Source organism: Microtus pennsylvanicus, chromosome 10 (assembly GCF_037038515.1).
Source record: "Microtus pennsylvanicus isolate mMicPen1 chromosome 10, mMicPen1.hap1, whole genome shotgun sequence".
Classification (NCBI taxonomy): Eukaryota; Metazoa; Chordata; class Mammalia; order Rodentia; family Cricetidae; genus Microtus; species Microtus pennsylvanicus.
Genome location: NC_134588.1, coordinates 79,575,418 through 79,594,099, shown reverse-complemented (window position 1 = coordinate 79,594,099; position 18,682 = coordinate 79,575,418). Strand labels below are relative to the sequence as shown.

Genomic DNA, 18,682 nt, shown 5'->3' with positions numbered 1-18,682 from the left:
CACAGGCAGAGGTGACAGAGAATCAATACAACCATGCTGTGCTATGAATTGAGGAAGACACAGAAGGAGTTGTGTTATGTGTTAGCAAGCCAAGGATGGAGGTGGCTTTCTCCAGCCCATTTGATTAAGGGTCTCTGAACCTGACCATGACTGCAGCTGAATGGCCAAGACCAGTCCAAGACTGTTCCTTCTAAACCAAGATGAATATTCACACCAATCTCAGGTTAAGGACATCACACATAGAATATATAGAATGTCCAGTCTGATCAATAAGAGGCCGTGGTCTTCTTCATTAATCCCATTTCTTGCCCCTGTAAAACACTGGAAGCAAACAGGTAGGAAGACCAGGCGGTGGTGGCGCACGCCTTTAATCCCAGCACTCGGGAGGCAGAGGCAGGCGGATCTCTGTGAGTTTGAGGCCAGCCTGGTCTACGAGAGCTAGTTCCAGGACAGGAACCAAAAGCTACTGAGAAACCCTGTCTCGAAAATAAAAAATAAAAAAAAATAAAATAAAAACCAGGTTGGAAGGCAACTGAGCTTCTAAAGGACACATGCCACCAAAGAAACTGTGAGCCTGTATTTCTGTCCACTTAAGTATCCCTGCCCACTGTCACCACAGCTTTATTAACAGGAAGAGGGCTACAGAGGTGTGGCTCTCCGTGAACACAGCTCAGGCCCACTTCAGATGGAAGATGGGACAAAGAGGAAACCACAGAACCAATGAAGTGAAAGCCTAAGGGAAAATCCCGGAGAGGAACCCGTCACCAAAAGATCTGCTCCACTCCCTAGGAACCCATAATTTTAGCCCAGCAGGGTCTGACAGCTCCTGCTGTTCTTCTGGATGGGAGTTGGCAATCCCCATATCCGGTTCTTACTAACACTGGTTTGCTGAATGAAGGATGCATAACTGTGTCATCCTGGAGTACATGCAGACCCATGGGCCAGGCGAGCTCCCAGAGCATGCGCAGACGTGATGGGGCAGGCTAGTAGCAGCTAGTTCCAGCAACTAGGCTTGGAGCTAGATATGAGCCCCGCATGGCATTTCATGGCTGTCTCTCCCAGGGACAGGATATGTATGAGGACAGCACACACAGCTGTTTGGCTGGCCTGAAGGCAGACGAGCTGAGATTGTTTGCTACTCCCAAGTTGCCTTCATTTCTTCATTGTGTTTATGGAGATTTCTCTCTGTGGATAATTGCAGGGTGTAGGTGCACATCGCCCCAAAGATATGCTTGGCCAAGTCACTGGACAGTGGATCTAAAGTGAAGAGAGCCAGTTCCTTTAATCAAGAAGGGTAATTCTCCGTCCTGCCCTTTCTTTGTGTTGCTACTGGGTGAGCAGTGGAGCAGTTGGAGAAATGTCTTAACCCCCAGATAAGCAATCCCTAGTGCAGTGAAGCAACAAACTGAAAAAACCCTGGGTTTCCACCTGCTCACCTGCAAGCCTGCAGTGATGGAGAAACTTCTCTTGCTTAAGCTGTCTTATCTCTCTTCAAGCTGTTCAACCTACATTTTAAAGATTAGTCACCTGTTCCTCACCTCTCTACCCCGAGGCTGTAGGAGGGTCTCAGAGGAGCAGGGTGTGACTAGGCAAAAGCCAATCGCTACGTCACCTCACCCTGGCTACAGAGACTCTTTAGGACAAAAACGTATGTCCCATTTAGAGCCAGTAACATGAAAATCTATGGAGGGCCTTAGGAGGGGACACTCTTCTCTCTGGTGTGTGAGCCCTGAAGCTTCTGCGCCTGTCTTACACAAGGCTGAAAGAGAAGCTCAGAGAATGACAAAGGCTGTCCAAGTCTGCACTGGATAGAGCCTGCAACCCAGGGAAGACAAAGACCTAACTTGTCCCTCCATACCTCAATTACAGACACAGATTTATTGACTTTTTTTATTTAAACTTCGTTGGGAGAGACGTCTATCCCTTGCTTTCAACAATGCCATTAGTGACACACTTTTATCAGCAGCCTGAGGACCATCGCGGCATCACGGACCAGGATGCAAGTTCAGACTTGGACTGCGAGTCAGAGACCACTGGAGTTTGTTGTTCAGGGACAAAAAAATCAGTTGTTCTAAGGAAGCGTGTAGACTTGACTTAGAACTAGAAAGTTCTCTGGATTGAGTACACAGAGCCAGAAATAGTTACAGTCCACAGTTCCAGACCTTCCTGCAGGGGCTCCTGGTCTGCCTTCCTGCTGGCCTTGCTCCATGCCCTCTCTCAGCCAGAGGGCGCCCTCTACTGACGCAAGATGACTATTGCTTTAAAAGCCTGGATGTCAAGCTGGAGGCTTTTCCTTTTTTTTTTTTTTTTTTTTAGTAACTTCTTTATTTTTATTTTACGTGCATTGTTGTTTTGCCTGCATGTGTGTCTGTGTGAGGGTGTCAGATCTTGGAGTTACAGACAGGTGTGAGCTGCCATATGGGTGCTGAGAATCCAACCCAAGTCCTCTGGAAGAACAGTCGCCCTTAACCGTTGAACCATCTTAATGGATGCTTTACACTTCCCCTGGAGCTAGGAATCTTATTCCTTAGGTCCTGCCAAGTTTCTCAAGTTGCAACTCAAAAAAGATGAATCTTATAGACAATAGTCATTTTTAATGTCGAGGAACATGCACACATCCTTGTCAGCCGAAGAGTTAGCACTTGAATGTGGTGACTTTGATCCAACGGCCATGTGATCTAAGATGCAGCCATCTCTGACTGTCTTTCCTGCTAGGCTATGAGCATGACATACATCCCTGTCAGCTTGTCTTGCATGCCTACAGAAAATGATCTCAGTAGTCAACGCTCTGCTTTCAAGAGCCGGGTGGCCAAATCAAACTGGCCACAGCAGTGCAGCTACTTTACTTTGGGTCTTAGAAGTCAAGAGCCCAGGAGAGCCGGGCTCAGCGGGAGCCACACCAGCTTGAATTACATCACTGGAGACCAGTATCTTGCCATCCCTTTGAACATTCCCAGTAACTCCTAGACCGTCTCCACAGCTTCACGTTCATGAGAACGGTTTGAGAAATCCAGAGCGTGCCAAATGATTGTGTTAATTACTGTTATCTCATCCAACAGTTGCTGTGGATTTTGAGTTCAAGTCAGTAGAATGAGGTGGGCTACCAACCACGGAGGCCTAAGGGTGTGGTGCTCCAACTGGCCAGGTCTGGATTAGCCTATCTATGGAGTTAAGGGGATGGGGGACTACCCAATGACATGGCTTAAGAATAGGGGTGCACACATGGGTTTTATCATCAGAAAAAGCACAAATGGACACTAAACGGGCCGAGGAGCAGACATCTTCTGCAGTCTATGCCTTTGCCTGCTCGGCATCCACACATCCTCCTTGCCATAAATACAGCTGCCAAGCTGCCTCTCCTCCCTCTTCCTTCATTTCCTCCTCCTTCTTCTGTTCCTCTCTTTCCTCTTTCTCCCCCTCCTTGTCCCCACTCCTTTCTTCCTCCCCTTCCCTCCCCTATTCTTTCTCTTCCTTTACTTCTTCTTTCCTTCTTCCTCCTGCCATGAAGTCAGGCTTGTTTCACATTTGCACTCCTCCTGTGTCAGCCTCCCAGGGATTATAGGCATTGACCACTTAGGCTGCCAGCTGTTAAACATTCTTCAAGAACGTGCTATCATGGGCCCCCTGAATGCTATGACAGAATTCAATGCAAGACTCAGGTACTCCGGCAATGGCTGCATCTGGGCGCAGGTCCAGAATCTCTGGGGGATGCGTCACTCCTTCAGAAGCCTGGAAAGAACTGTACCAAGTGCGGCCGTATAGATCTAGACTGCAGGACCTGACTGGTGAGCTCCTCAGAGCTTCAAACAGTCTGCACCCATCTGGATTATTTCCTTTGCATCATATCTCAGATGAAAAACATCTAGCAGCCTATTCTAGCCAGGGGCTAAAGAGCGCATGGAAGAGGGTCACACTAAGAAGGCATCGAGGATGCTGAGATAACCGAGATGGCTGAGGTACCATGGGACATCTGACTGTGCCTGTTTATTCCTTGACAGAAACGAAGACAGCACTGAAGAGCCAGCCAGGAAGTGAGCGACTGGATCCCCAGGCTTGTACATACCATTAGTGGCAGCCCCAGTTAGGAAGCTTTCCCTAATCCTTGGGAGCTGTAGGCTGCCAGTTAGTGGGGTAGTGAAACCGATACAACCTTCACTCCAGAGAACTGGCTGCTGTATGTGCCTGTTGGGTCTGAGATTGTGGTTCCTTGCTGGTCTGATGGTGATTGCTCTGAAGACCATGTACATATGCATATTACTAACTACCTGTCTGTGTCAGTACAGACAAGATCAAGCTCCAGTCACATATCCTCTGTGACATTATCAGCAAACTAAACAGAAGCTTGTTTCTCAATCTTGCTCCCATCACAGGTTGACAAGAGGGCTCTGCTCCACATGGGGACTTCTTAACACCTGCTGTTACAACCTCAATGCAGAAAAACATGGTAAATCATGCGCCAGTTCTTGAAGCTTCCATTGGGATGGGACCGACATTACTTCTACTCTCATGGGGTCAAATAAATCACATGTTCATTCCTGATTCTAAAGGGGACTTAGCCCCAACTAATGACAACCCATTCATCTGCCTTTCCCCTTCCTCCTTACAGCGTCTCCTCCCTGACAGTCTTGTCCAGCATGTCCCCATTCACAATGGTCTGTGCCATGCCCCTAGCCCCCCACCCACACCTAATCGCTAATTAAGAAAGTGTCCTACAGCCTTCTCTGTTGTCTCTCCTCTCAGACAACTGGAGCTGTGTCAAGTTGACATAAAACTAGCAGGACAGATCAGAAGCCGTAACTATGGAAACCGAAAGAGGTGAGGGAGTCTGGGTCTTGTTGTGGTGGTTTTGATTGGTTTGGTTTGGTTTGGTTTTGGTTTTGGTTTTTCAAAAGAGTTTCTCTGCATAGTCATCGCTGTCCTGGAACTCACTCTGTATTCCAAGTGGCCTCATACTCACACAAAAATCTGCCTGTCTCTGCCTCCTGAGTGCCGGGATTATAGACCTATGCCACCACTGCCCAGCGAGCCTGGGATTTTGATAAAACACTCTGTAGTGCTCTGGGCTGCCAATCTCCTCTGCTTTCTAGGTAGGTGAGGACAACACAGCCCTATCTATTGGATGGTTTGTTGTTCCATCTGAACACATTCCTTATTATTTACCTTTCCTATGCTTGCACTTTCTCAGTGTCCAGCCTTGAATGGGCAGAAGGTTCAGGGTGAAGTAGAAAGACCTTTAGGCCTCACCACATCAGGTTTAAACCTGGGGTTGGAAATTCCTAGTCCTTAGAGGCTGTTACCTCTGCGTACCTTCTGAAGTCTTGGTTTTTCCATATTATTTAGTTAATAAGAAAACAAAGCAATGGCACACAGCCATTCCTGGAGTCCCCTTTCCCTTGACCAGCTCCCTACTGTAAGACTGAAAAGATCAGTCCCTCACTTTCTTGGTCTTCCCTGACTCTGGCATAGCTGTGGGTGGTCTGGCCAACAAAATCAATGAGGGAAAAGACTCAAGATATGTGCAGCCACCTGAGGCCATGCTGAGATCTGTGGCCCTGCTGCAGATGGGCATCACGTTAATGCCCATGGCCCATGTTGCTGCTTAAGGCCTTGCGGATGTCTGTGGTCTGTACCACCATCAAGGGCTGTGGTGGTGTCCGTGGCCAATGCTGCAGTAGAGGATCATGTTGATGTTCATGGAGACTGTGCTGAGATTTGTGGCACCATAGGAGACCATGCAGATGTTGGTGGTCCATGCCGTTGCCAGAAATCATGTGGAAGTCCATGTTCTGTGCACCTGCCGACTGTAAAGGGCAAGGAAGCTACTTTTGCAGAGATATTGATGACTGCAGACTCACAGCTGAGAAAGAGGGACGCAGAAGGCTTCTGTGACAACCCCTATCCGCTTCCCACCCGGCCCCCAAAAGTAACAGCCTAGATAGAGAACTCTTAAAAATTGTGATAAAGATGCTCAAGTGTAGTTCTCCACAACTGATGGCTTCTGGTGGGGTGGGGGAGGTCTCTGTTTTCTTTAAGAGGCTGGTCACTGGGAGTTTGACCATGCTCCAGTGAGTATATGATCAACACAAATTGAGGTCCTCCTCGTCCTCTTCTTCTTCTTCGGGGGAGATGTCACAAGGGTTGGGGTGAACCTGGGAGGACTTGGAAATGAGTGTGATCACGGTGCATGATGTGAAATTCCCAAATAATCAATAAAAATATAGTGTAAAATCTCTTTTAAAAAAATGTGGTTCCTCCACTAAGGAAACACCCCCGAAAGGTTCCATAAGATTGCCTAAGCAGTGCCACCAACTGAGGACCAAGTGTTCAGATGCCTGAGCCTCTAAAGCACATTTTTCATTCAAGCCAGCACAGCGGTCAAGACAGCACCTGGAACAGGTAGCTGCTGGCAGACCCAGGTCAGGCCCTTGCTAGCCTCCTCTCACCCCAGCCACTTACTTCCCCACTCAGTAAAACAGAATAAAAGCCCACCTGTGGCCCCACTCATCCTCCGCTTTTGCTAACCAAACATTAGAGCAGATGCCCTTCGTCTGCAGACAAATTACATTATCCCCAGAGGATGCCTGAAACCACAGTCGTGTCAAACCCGGCATGTGCTGTGTATGTGCTGTGCTTTGTCTTAGCCATCCCCACCTGTAATCAACTAAATTCATTGTAGGGACAATAAGAGATTAGCAGCAATAACCAGCTAAGTAACAGGATAATAACTATGTAATAGAACACGTAATAAAATAATATAGTAAGAGTTTTGTGACTGTGGTCTCCTCTGTCGATCGTATTATACTCTGTCCTCCTTTTGTGATATGAGAAACTACAATGCCTGTGTGAGGGGACAAAATGAGGGACATGATGCGGATGTGATTTAATAGTGCTAGACCACTCTGTAAATGGCGCTCGAACATAGGCACAGCTGATAAGCAAGATCTGAGACTACTGGGGGAATCAGCATATAGAGCATGGATACATTGGAAGAACAGAGTTGATTTGAGTCCCAGGACTGGTATGGTATTTTATCACATTGTTCAAAACATCCCATAATTGGAAATGTCATGAGCTGCTTGTTTCTGAGTGGTGGTATCTGTGGTGGTATCTGTCTCCCCACGTCTCTCCATCACAGGCTCAGATATTTGAATATCCAGGTGGTGGTGCTATCTGGGGAGGTTTAGGAGGTGCAGCTTTGCTGGAGAGAGTTATGTCACTGGGGGTGGGCTTTGAGAATTTACAGCCTTTCTCTAATCCTGATACACTCTCTCTGTTTCATGTTTACAGTTAAAGCTATCCTGTCTCAGCTTCCAAAGTGGTCCACAGCTATCTTAGTTAGGGTTACTAATACTGTGATAAAACCATGACCAAAAGCAACTTGGGGAGGAAAGGGTTTATTCCTATCACTTGCAGATGTGATTAAGTTAATGGCCCTAACATGAGGAAATTAACCTGAGTTGCCTGGTGAAATCCTGCTATTTTGAGTGTCCTTATAAGAGAAGAGCAGAAATAGTTGGCCCCAGGTCAAGCGTGGTGGCACAAACCTTTCATCCCAGTACCTCAGAGGCCGAATCAGGTGGATGTCTGTGAGTCTGAGGCCAGCTTGAAATATGTAGTGAGTTCCAGACTAGCCAGAATTAGCTAGAGAGATCCATAAAAAAAAAAAAAGACCCAGAATCAAGGTTAGAAAACACTGCCCAGCAGGCTTTGAGGATGAAGGAAAGGGCCTCTAGTAAGCCGTCATTAGCATCTGAAAAAGGGCCTTAGGAACTAACACACTAACACAGAGATCTAACTCATACCTGGAAGGAAAGATGGGTCATGGAGAACCTTGATTGCTTTCTCAATTGCCTCTGAAAACTGGGTTCTCCTGACTACCTCCAATCTGACTCTGCTGCTAGGACAGGAGCTGGAAGGAAGGAGATGGGGAAATGCCAGGGTGGTCCAGCTCTCTTTGAGAGGTTCAGGAATGAGGAAGTGTGGTCACCTTGGGGAGAACTGGGTAGAGAATGCAGCTCTAGGACCTCTGTGCCCAGTTCGCAACTCATCTTGCCTAGCCGCAGGCAAAGGGAAGCTCCAGCAGGGCAGAGCCTTGCCACCGTCTTACCGACCCTGCATGGCCTTTGGTAAATATGGTACCAGCACCTCTAGCAACCCAGCAGCCAAAGCTTCATCTTTGGTCTTTACTTCTATGGTTGTAAACACAAGATGGACCTCCCCCTCCCTGCTTTCCTCAGGCCCTGTTTCTGTTAGGATCTCTGTTGCTGTGCAGAGACACCATGATCATGGTAAGTCTTATAAAGGAAAGCATTTAATTGGGGCTGGCTTACAGGTTCAGAGGTTCAGTCCATTATCATCATGGTGGGAAGCATGGTAGTGTGCAGACAGACATGGCACTGGAGAAGGAGCTGAGGGTTCTACATCTTGATCTGCAGGCAGCAAGAAGTGAACTGTGTCCCACATTGAGTGCAGCTTGAGCGAAGGAGACCTCAAAGCCCACCCCCACAGTGACACACTTCCTCCAACAAGGTCACACCTTGGGTGGGGGGGCGTCGCTGTCCAAGCGGGAGCCTGAGGTTCTGAAGCCGTGAGCCACTGGACCAGTCCCGTGGTGGGTAAGTGGCCTCACTCCCACCGATCCCAGGACGCAGAATCTGCTCTCCTAGACAGTTCAAAGCACTTCTCTCCCCCTCTGCCACTCTCTGAGATGCAGTGAAGGGTGTGGTTAGCTCTTCATAGACGGTTGTGGGTTAGGATGTGTCTGGACAGGTCCAGCCTTTTCAACAGCCTGTCTATAGCCCTGAACCCAGGAAGACCCATGCTCGCACATGTCCAGGAGTCTGTTTGCCCAGTCCCTGCACCAGCAAGTGAGGCCAAGCCTCGAAGCCTTCTGGAGGCTCCAGGCATAGCCTCCACGGTGCCTGCAAATGTGGAAGTTGAAGGGTCCTTACGTCTCCATTTCTCAAATCTGCCACCCTTCCCCCTTTACACTAGGCTTCACTGTCTGCACCTTCTGGTTATAGCACGCTCCCCTTGACAGTAGATGGGGTGGGGGAATGGAAGGGGATGGACACTAACTACAGAGCCTAGGGCACGTGGAGCCACCCATCTGGTTACAGGACCCCTTCAAAAAGAGCTCTACCAAGCCATGGGACCCAGATTCCTTCCTGAACTCTCTTAAGTGTGTGGCACCCACATCCAGCTCACATTCAAACCCCAGCAGGAACCCAGGGTGGAGGTTCCAGGAGGGAGGGGTTGCTTTTTATTCTGGAGCAGAGCCACATCCAAGTTCAGGGCCAGTTGGTCCCAAGGAAAATGACAGAGGGATGTGCCCGTCTCTGCCTCAGTGCCTCTAGCCTTGGTGACAGGAGGCGTCACTGGGGGACTGCTGCTGTTGATTGGGACGCACTGCTGTCTGTGGAGGAGACTTCACGCCATCTTCATCTATGAGGAGCTGCCAGAGATGCCAGACCAGGCCACCACCTCTTCCTTCGACAGACAAGGGGACAAACTCCGCCCATGTGCTGGGAGCCCACCTGGCAGGTGAGAATCTGGGCCTTCTTTCCCAAAGGCTTTGCTTTGACTCTTGCCCTCAGAGTGAGGCAAGTTGGGGGAAGAAATGTCTTGTTGTGGAGTGCCTGTCTCAGGCCATCAGCATTTTGGAAACTATGCCAAGGAACCCCAGAAACCTCACGGTGAGCTCGAGGCATTGTGAACCCCATTTTCTAGCTGGGGAAACTGGCTCAGAGAATATTTAAAAATGGGTCCAGATACCACATTTAGGAATTAGAACCCAGACAGGCTGTTGTCAGAGGCTTGGCTCGGCTCTGACTTCCACGTCATGCTTGTGGGATGAGCAGACAGGCACTCTGTGTGTGTGTGTGTGTGTGTTGTGCGTTGTCTCTGTTTATCTATGTGTGTATGTATATGTGTATATCTAAGTGTATTGTGTGTCTGTGTGTGGTATCTCTCTGTGTGTATATCTATGTGTATGTGGGTGTGTATCTGTGTGTGTGGTGCCTCTGTGTGTATATCTGTGTATGTATGTGTGTGTACACCTAATTGTATTTTATGTCTGTATGTGGTGTCTCTGTGTGTGTACATCTATTATATGTGGCTGTGTATCTGTGTGTGTGTATATCTGTGTGTGTTTGTGTTTGTGCGTGTGTGTGTGTGTGTGTGTCTGTGTGTCCTAGTATGGACCCAGCAGTGACGCTCCTGGCTCTTGCTGCTTCTCCCCCTCCCCCTTCTGGCACTCAGGCTGAGCGCTGAGGTCACTTGCCATCTACACGTTGTTTCCCTCCCTTTTGACAGGCCACCAAGTGTACCATTTGCTGTCCCCAGAGGACACAAGTGAGACAGACTTCCCTGATGGTTGCCTGGCTGGCTGTGGTTCTCCGTGGAGTACCAATAGGAGTCTGAGCGGCTGCTGGTGGACCCGATCAAGGCTTGGCAGAGACCTGCAGCCCCCTGGTAAAGCTCCACCTACTGCCTGATGAACAGCACTTCCACCAGTCCAAGACAAAACGTGAAACCTGCAGCCCACAGTTTGATGAGGACTTCATCTTCCAGGGACCACCCCTGAGCAGTGGTATCCAATGCCCACAAGCTCCCTAAGAGGAAGCATTGTGCAGGATAACCTGGCTTCCTATACACAGCACCCTCCAGGAACCGCATGCCTCCAGTCTGGCTTTACTCAGCAGGCAGGCAGGGTGTACAGGAGGTAGCTTCTGGTGAAGAGGGTTTTTACTTAGAAATAGATGGTCAGAGACTGGGTTTTTCCTGCCCTGGTTGCCTGGGGGAAAGAAGGAAGAGAACGCACATTGTGAAGTGTCTACTCAATGCTGGGCTCCGGCCTATGGGGCTGTTGGAAGTGACCCAATACACTGAGCATTATGGGCAAGGTCATCCAGTGGAGACCCACAGCTCTCCCGAGGTCAGGTTTGCTTGTTTTCTGAGACAGGGTGCTACCTCACTGTGTGACCCTGGTTGCCCTGTATAGACCAGGCCAGTCTTGACCTCACGGAGAGCCCACTGCTCTGTCTCCTGCGTCCTGGAGTTCACGGCATTTACCACACTCTTACATTCTGCTTTCTCACCTGCTCCCTGAGCCTTGGTGATGAGGAGAGGGGCTGGGAAGGATGCTCCATTTAGGGATCGGGGGGCTCCTCAGTTCCTTATTCTCAGAGATCTCGCTAGTTATCTCACCCCAACCTGATCCCAGCCTCCCTGCTCTGGGGAGGACAGAAGAAATCAGTCAGTATTATTTGCCCATGTGCTGTAGTCCAGACACAGTGGCAGGAGCTTTATAGCCTAGACAAGAAGAATAGTGACCCCCATTCCCGGCTATGAAGGCCAAGGCTCAGAGAGAAGAGATCCCATTGCCATAAGACCGGGTCATCATTTCTGGAATAACTTTTCAGCAAGAAAACACGTTCCAAAGACAGATTCTGGTTAGTGGACTACCAAGGCCCCAGTCAGCAATGGCTATTGCTTAAAGTTCTTAAAACACTGTATGGCAAGGCTCAGGTCCACCCATGTACCTCCCCAAGTTGCTGGGGTCCCTAAGGAAGCGTGGGTTTGGCTGTGTATCCTGTCTCTACCACCTGGTTCCTACTGGCAGGCCTGAGCCTGGCCTGGGTCCTCTCCTTCCTCAGGTATCCAGTGGAAGTGTCCCTCAGAGAGTGCTGAAGTTCTCCGTGTATCATGTAAATAAGCAAAGGAAACACCAGCTCCTTGGGCACGTGCTATTCCTGCTAAAGAATGAAGACCCTGGCCGGGGACCACCATTACATCATCTGGAGGGACCTGGAAGCTGAGAACCTGGAGGTGCCGCCTAGAGAGCATCTTCCCTCCACCCCTGGTCATCATCCTACAGTGGCTCAGATGCAGGCCCTGGAGAGGATGGGACCGACGCCTCCGCAGACATAGGACTCCGGAGTAACTTAAATAAGCCACATTTAGGAATCAGGTGCAGTGTAAGGAGAATACTCCTCCACTGCTGGTGGGAATGCAAACTTATACAGCTGCTTTGGAAATCGGTATGGCGATTTCTAAGAAGAAAACTGGAAATCAATCTACCTCAGGTTCCAGCCATACTAATTTCAGGCATATACCGAAAGGATACTCAATCATACCACTAGGACACTTGCTCAACTATGTTCATAGCAGCATTATTCGTAATAGCCAAAACCTGGAAACAACCTAGATGCCCCTAGACCAAAGAATGGATAAGGACACAATGGAGCACTACTCCATTGTAAAAAGCAATGACCTCATGAAATTTTCAGGCAAGTGGATGAAACTAGGGAAAATATCACTCAGAATAAGGTAACTCAGACCCAGAAAGACAAACATGGTATGTACTCAGTCATAGGTGGTTAGTGGGAGTAAAGGATAGGATAATCAAGCACAATCCACAGCCCCAGAGAGCCTAGATGACAAGGACAGCCCAAAGAGGATGCATGGATTTCGCTGGGAAGGGAAAGTAAAAACGAGCTCCTGGGTAAAGGGGAGGGAGGGGCTATAAAGGAAGTCACGAGACATTGTTATCCACGGAGCAGGGAGGAGCTAGTCTCTGCTAAGAAGGTCTGAACAGTTAACAAGGAAAGTATAATGAAATAATTCAGTGATTAGATTCCATATGCCTAGCGCCTTCAAAATAATTGACAAATTTAATTGAATTTAGCATGCAATTTTAAAAACAGACTGTAATAGTTGCCCATTATATTCCCCTAATGCTTACTGTGGAATGATTTGCTCGAATCACCGTTTGCTTTAAGAGAAATTGTGTTTCAATTGTGGACGGAAGGAAGAAACCATCTCTCGGGAATTGAGTAAGGGTTTGTACATTAGCGGGTCAAAGGTGCAGCCCAGCCCAGGAGTGGTCTCCTGTCCACCAGCAGAGGACAAGGTGGGGGTCAGGAAGATGTGCCAGAGAGCAGCGCTAGATTCCAGATGTCTGAAAATGCTATCAGTATTCCATTCTACCAGAGAGGTCAGAAAAAGACACCCAGCGGCCTGTGGAAGTGAAAACCTTCCTTTCTCCTTAAAGGTCGTCCTCCCCTGTCTCTGTAAATTAACTGTCCATTGCTGATGGTGAAGAATGAGATCTGGTAAATGACCACATTGGCTGACAAACTTTCAGGCAGGAGGGAGTGAGCAAAGGAGGTCCAGCAAGGGGGATGCTAAGTGTGCAGGACAGGAGAGAGCAGACACATGACTGACAGTCCGGCTGAGCCCCACTGGTGGTGCCAAAGAATTGTGGCTTCCAGCTCACCCTGGACTGCAGCACAGCCTTCCGCGGTGCGTTTTCAGCGCCCTCTACTGTTTACCATTGTAACTGCCACTAGGCTGACCGTTAGAGCAAGTATTTAAGGAGGGATTTAGAGCCAGCAGGTCACACAAGCCAACCTCCCAGAGTGGCCCTTTGTAAGACTGCCTCTTCCTCCCTGGTTTATACAGCACTTATCCCTGGCCTTCATCACATGACCACACACTATATAAAATATAGGCACACATCACGTAAAGATAAGTGATGTATAATGTACAGCATATTATATGTTATCTAAGGAATGGGGAAACATGTATGCTGTTTCTGTTTGCCTTCCCTCACATCACGCTTGGAGCATGACTCTTCTTGAGTGTCAGGTACACCTTCGTGTGAACAGCATGATGCTGCGTCTCTATTTACTGGAGCCCTTAGCTGGAGTTGATTTCTTTTCCCTACATTCTCGCCAATATTTGCTGTTTGTCTCCTCGACAATAGCCCCTTTGTTTGGGAGAGATGGATCCTGATATAGATTTTGTGTGCGTGTCCCTGAGAGCTACAGAAGTTGACTGTTTTCTTCATAGACTTACAGAGTAAATACTTCTTCTGAGAACTATCTATTTAATTCGTTTGTAATTTATTGTTTTCTGTTGCTGTTGTTCTTCATTCTAGATATGAATCCCACGTCAAAAGCACAGCTGACAATTCCTCTCCTCTGGTATGCTGTCTCTTCACTCTGGGGTTATTTCCACTCTGCAGAAGTTTTCAAACTGTCTGCAGTCCCATCTGCCAGTTCGTGATCGTCCTTCCTGAGCTGGTGGAGTCACCGCTTCCTCCAGCCACACCAGTCTGGATGTGCCAGGAAGGCCTTGCCTGTGTCGGGATCGTAGAAGCATTCGCCCTGGGTTTTCTGATTGCAGTTCCATCAGATCTTAAAGATGCTGATCCATTTTGAACCATTTTCTGTACAGAATAAGGTAGTTTTGTTCTTCCATATGATTTTTAGGATCTTTTTTTCTATTTGTGAAAAAACTCGTTGGACTTATGTTAAGGATTGCATTGAATGTGTAGCTTGCTTTCAGGAATACAGCCATTTTTACAGTGCTTGTCCAGCTGGTTAACTATCCTGGCAGGAACCACAATACTCTAAATAGAAACATTTGTGCCCCTTCCTTTTGCTATCAGAAAGCTGAGACAATGGGCACAAAGGAATTAGAATTTCTCCTGAAGTCTCATGCTAAGGAAAGAAAAAATTGGTACCCGAGTTTTAGCCAGAGAGGAAGCCTGTCTCCCAGAAAGAGACTTCACACAACTTGCAGGACAGAGCAGGGGCCAAAACAATGAAGGATGGGACCACACCCAACCTGGATTGTTTAGTTAGCTATACCTCCTGCTCTCTATTTAAACCTAAACCTCATATCAGGACATGAAAGATGGACCTGGGGTACCAGTGGACCACTTTGCTCCTCCTCAGCTCCTCAGAATGTTTCTGCAAAACTAAAACAAACCTAGCCCAGCCCATACATGCTACTCTCCAACAGCACCGCGTCCCCAGCCCAGCACATACATGCTGCTCTCCAACAGCACCGCGTCCCCAGCACATACATGCTGCTCTCCAACAGCACCGCGTCCCCAGCCCAGCACATACATGCTGCTCTCCAACAGCACCGCGTCCCCAGCACATACATGCTACTCTCCAACAGCACCGCGTCCCCAGCCCAGCACATACATGCTACTCTCCAACAGCACCGCGTCCCCAGCCCATACATGCTACTCTCCAACAGCACCGCGTCCCCAGCCCAGCACATACATGCTACTCTCCAACAGCACCGCGTCCCCAGCCCAGCACATACATGCTACTCTCCAACAGCACCGCGTCCCCAGCACATACATGCTGCTCTCCAACAGCACCGCGTCCCCAGCCCAGCACATACATGCTGCTCTCCAACAGCACCGCGTCCCCAGCCCAGCACATACATGCTGCTCTCCAACAGCACCGCGTCCCCAGCACATACATGCTGCTCTCCAACAGCACCGCGTCCCCAGCACATACATGCTACTCTCCAACAGCACCGCGTCCCCAGCCCAGCACATACATGCTACTCTCCAACAGCACCGCGTCCCCAGCACATACATGCTGCTCTCCAACAGCACCGCGTCCCCAGCCCAGCACATACATGCTGCTCTCCAACAGCACCGCGTCCCCAGCACATACATGCTACTCTCCAACAGCACCGCGTCCCCAGCACATACATGCTGCTCTCCAACAGCACCGCGTCCCCAGCCCAGCACATACATGCTGCTCTCCAACAGCACCGCGTCCCCAGCCCAGCACATACATGCTGCTCTCCAACAGCACCGCGTCCCCAGCACATACATGCTGCTCTCCAACAGCACCGCGTCCCCAGCACATACATGCTACTCTCCAACAGCACCGCGTCCCCAGCACATACATGCTGCTCTCCAACAGCACCGCGTCCCCAGCCCAGCACATACATGCTGCTCTCCAACAGCACCGCGTCCCCAGCCCAGCACATACATGCTGCTCTCCAACAGCACCGCGTCCCCAGCACATACATGCTGCTCTCCAACAGCACCGCGTCCCCAGCCCAGCACATACATGCTACTCTCCAACAGCACCGCGTCCCCAGCCCAGCACATACATGCTACTCTCCAACAGCACCGCGTCCCCAGCACATACATGCTACTCTCCAACAGCACCGCGTCCCCAGCCTAAAACTACAGTTAAAATCAAGAAATTAGTTCACATTGGCAACTTCTTAAGATAGAAACAAGAAAGAATATGTAGATTTTATAACAGAAAGTGATGAAATGTCTTACATGTGGACACGTCTTCAATATGTATTGCCTTCATGCATCATGGTCTAAATTAAATGACAATGAGGGACCCATAATTCTCAGGGAACTGTGGAGAAATGATCTAGCCTTTTTTGCTAGATCATTTCTCCAGAATAAAAAGAATACCAACAAAAAAAGCAAATAATAAAAGCTTCACAGAATTCTCTCTTAAAAATTAACATATATTTAGTATAATTATATTGTGCAGTATAAAATATTTATTTTAAAAACTCTAAGCAAAAGCCCTGTCATTTCATTTATTTCAAAACACAGATCATAGGGTTAGATGGCTCAGCAGTTAAGAGTGCTTTCTCAGAATCCATACGGCAGCTCACAACCATATACTACTCTACTCTGGTTCCAGGGGATCTGGCACCCTCTCCTGGCCTCTGTGGGCACCAGGCACATATATGGTACATAGTTATACACAGGCAAAATTCATAAACATAAAAATTAAATATTCCAAAGACAGATGATTTCATCACTCCTTCCTTGGAATGCTGTCTGTGTCCTCCTCTGACCTCAGAGAAAGTCCCAAGCTCCACGTCTTACGTGAATCAGGACAGAAGTCTAGTAGGAAGAAATCCTGCTGCAAAGGGTAGCTGTTTTCATCCAACTCGAAAAGGCTCTGGATCTTCAGCACACAAGGCTCTGCACTGACTGCCAACAAGGAGTGGAGCAAGTCGGCGGCGACCAAGCCGTAGGTGACTTCTGAGGAAGGTACTGAGGAAGAAAACACACATCCACTCAGGTCAGGACCCTTCAGCTTCACAGAAACACATTCTGAAGCCTTTCCTTGTTTCCCTTGGTTCCTCAGCCTTCACACACACCTTAAACTTCTTGTTCTCTACCTCTCTTTCTAGTTCAAGCTGTTGAAGGCAGTCTAGAAAGATCAAGGTGTGGTTCCCACTGAGCATCAGAAGCGAGCACATGCCGTGCTCAGCCCGACAGCAGCTCCAGCCATCAGCTTCTGAACAAAGTGATGGGCATGGCACTGGACTTCAGCAGTCGGGAGCACCTGTACTTGCAGAGTACCTGGGCTTAATTCCCTGCACACACACAGCCGCTCACAACCACTCCTGACTCCAGTTCCAGGGGACCCAATGCCCTCTTTTGGTATCTTCTTGTGTGTAACTATGCAGGTGAATAAAAACTCATAAATTTTTAGAAAGGGCATGCCCATACCAGAGAAAGCCTCATACTCGTATTTCTACAGTTTTTAATTACAGCTTTAAGTACATATACAAGCTGAATATCTCTGAACCAACGTTCTTGGGACCAGAAGATTTTGGAGTATCAGATTTTAAAAAATGTACATACATTATGAGGTACCTTAGGGATAAGACTCAAATCTAAACATGCAATTCATTATGTTTCCTATTTTTGGATTAGATGCTCAGCCCATTATTAACAAGAACAACAACCCACTATTACAAAACTAAGAAAACAAAGGAACTGGATTAGTTTGTCCACGTAAGGAGTCTGAGGCTAGTGAGGATGGGCATACATGATCACCCAACAGGAGGGTGTGTCTGCTCTCATCTTAGTCTGACTGCCCCCGGCATCACAGCTGAGCATCTTAGAGGACCCTGACATTCCATTCCCATGACAGCTCACTTTTAGGCATGGTGCTATACATCCATCTGTTCGCTAGTATTTAACTACCATTTGTTTAACCACTATTCCTAGCGTTTTGCTGACCAATTAGGAGTTTGGACTAAAGAAACTAGGAGCTTCCTTCCTTTATCCATGTACGAAGACAGATGAAAAGAGATCTCACCTTCCAACGTATGTAAGTTTCATTCATGTTTCACTCAGACTCAACTATCTTCCTACTTTTATACTGACAGGGAAAAGCTTCATCTACAACATAGTGCCCTTTCCGTCGTGACTACTCTCGTGAACAGCTCCATGGGACAACTGTGTGGTGTGGATGCTATTTTACCTATCACTCTGTTGAGGCAATCTGGAGAGATGTTGAGAAGAATCTGCTCCATCATCTTTGACCCTACACGGACACAAGTACAATGTCTTCCATCAACTATGGTCATTAAAGCCGGCCTAGAAAAAATAAGAGTATTTAGACTCAGACGCATGAGCAGAAAGGAATTTAGCGAAGGAAAACAAAGATTTCACCCCTTTACCCGCATAATCCCAGGTTGTGTCTCTCTGCTTGTCTCTATCTCTTGTTTGCTCTTATTCTCTCTCGTGCTCTCTGCTCTCTTCTGTCCTTCCATTCTTCATTTCAGAAAACACAAACCGAGTCTCTATAAAAGCCATGGACGGTGCTCTGTGCTGGTTTACACTCATGACAAGATAAACCTGGCTCCTTCATCCAAGGATGTAGGGAATTTTATAAGAAGCGGGGTTTTGTTTGTGTGTGTGTGTACGTGTGTGGTTTTGTTCATCTTCTTGTTGCTACTGTTCTGGTTGGTTGGTTGGGATTTGGGTTTTGTTGGTTAGGGGCTATGGATCCAAACCAGAGCTCATGCATGGTGGTCAAAGGCCGCACTACTGACCTTTACCGCTAACTCCAAGATTAGACTTTTTTTT

The 18,682-nt window shown here is 48.2% G+C and overlaps 1 protein-coding gene and 1 pseudogene across 4 annotated transcripts in view; one reads left to right on the top strand and one right to left on the bottom strand.

Moving 5' to 3' along the window:
* Positions 1-3,670: 3,670 nt before the first annotated feature.
* LOC142858145 (synaptotagmin-15-like) lies at positions 3,671-11,931 on the top strand (annotated as a pseudogene).
* Positions 11,932-16,290: 4,359 nt separating this feature from the next.
* Shld2 (shieldin complex subunit 2) overlaps positions 16,291-18,682 on the bottom strand; it is an 86,262-nt gene continuing 83,870 nt past the window's right edge. For 3 of the 4 annotated variants that reach the window (XM_075988720.1, XM_075988718.1, XM_075988719.1), the window contains 2 exons: positions 18,075-18,190; positions 16,467-16,852 (listed from right to left, as the gene is read on the bottom strand). In XM_075988720.1, coding sequence (XP_075844835.1) covers positions 16,611-16,852; positions 18,075-18,190 — 358 coding nt within the window. In that variant the 3' untranslated portion in view covers positions 16,467-16,610. Of the gene's footprint in view, positions 16,853-18,074; positions 18,191-18,682 lie in introns of all 4 variants that reach the window. The other variant, XM_075988721.1, reaches the window with a different exon arrangement.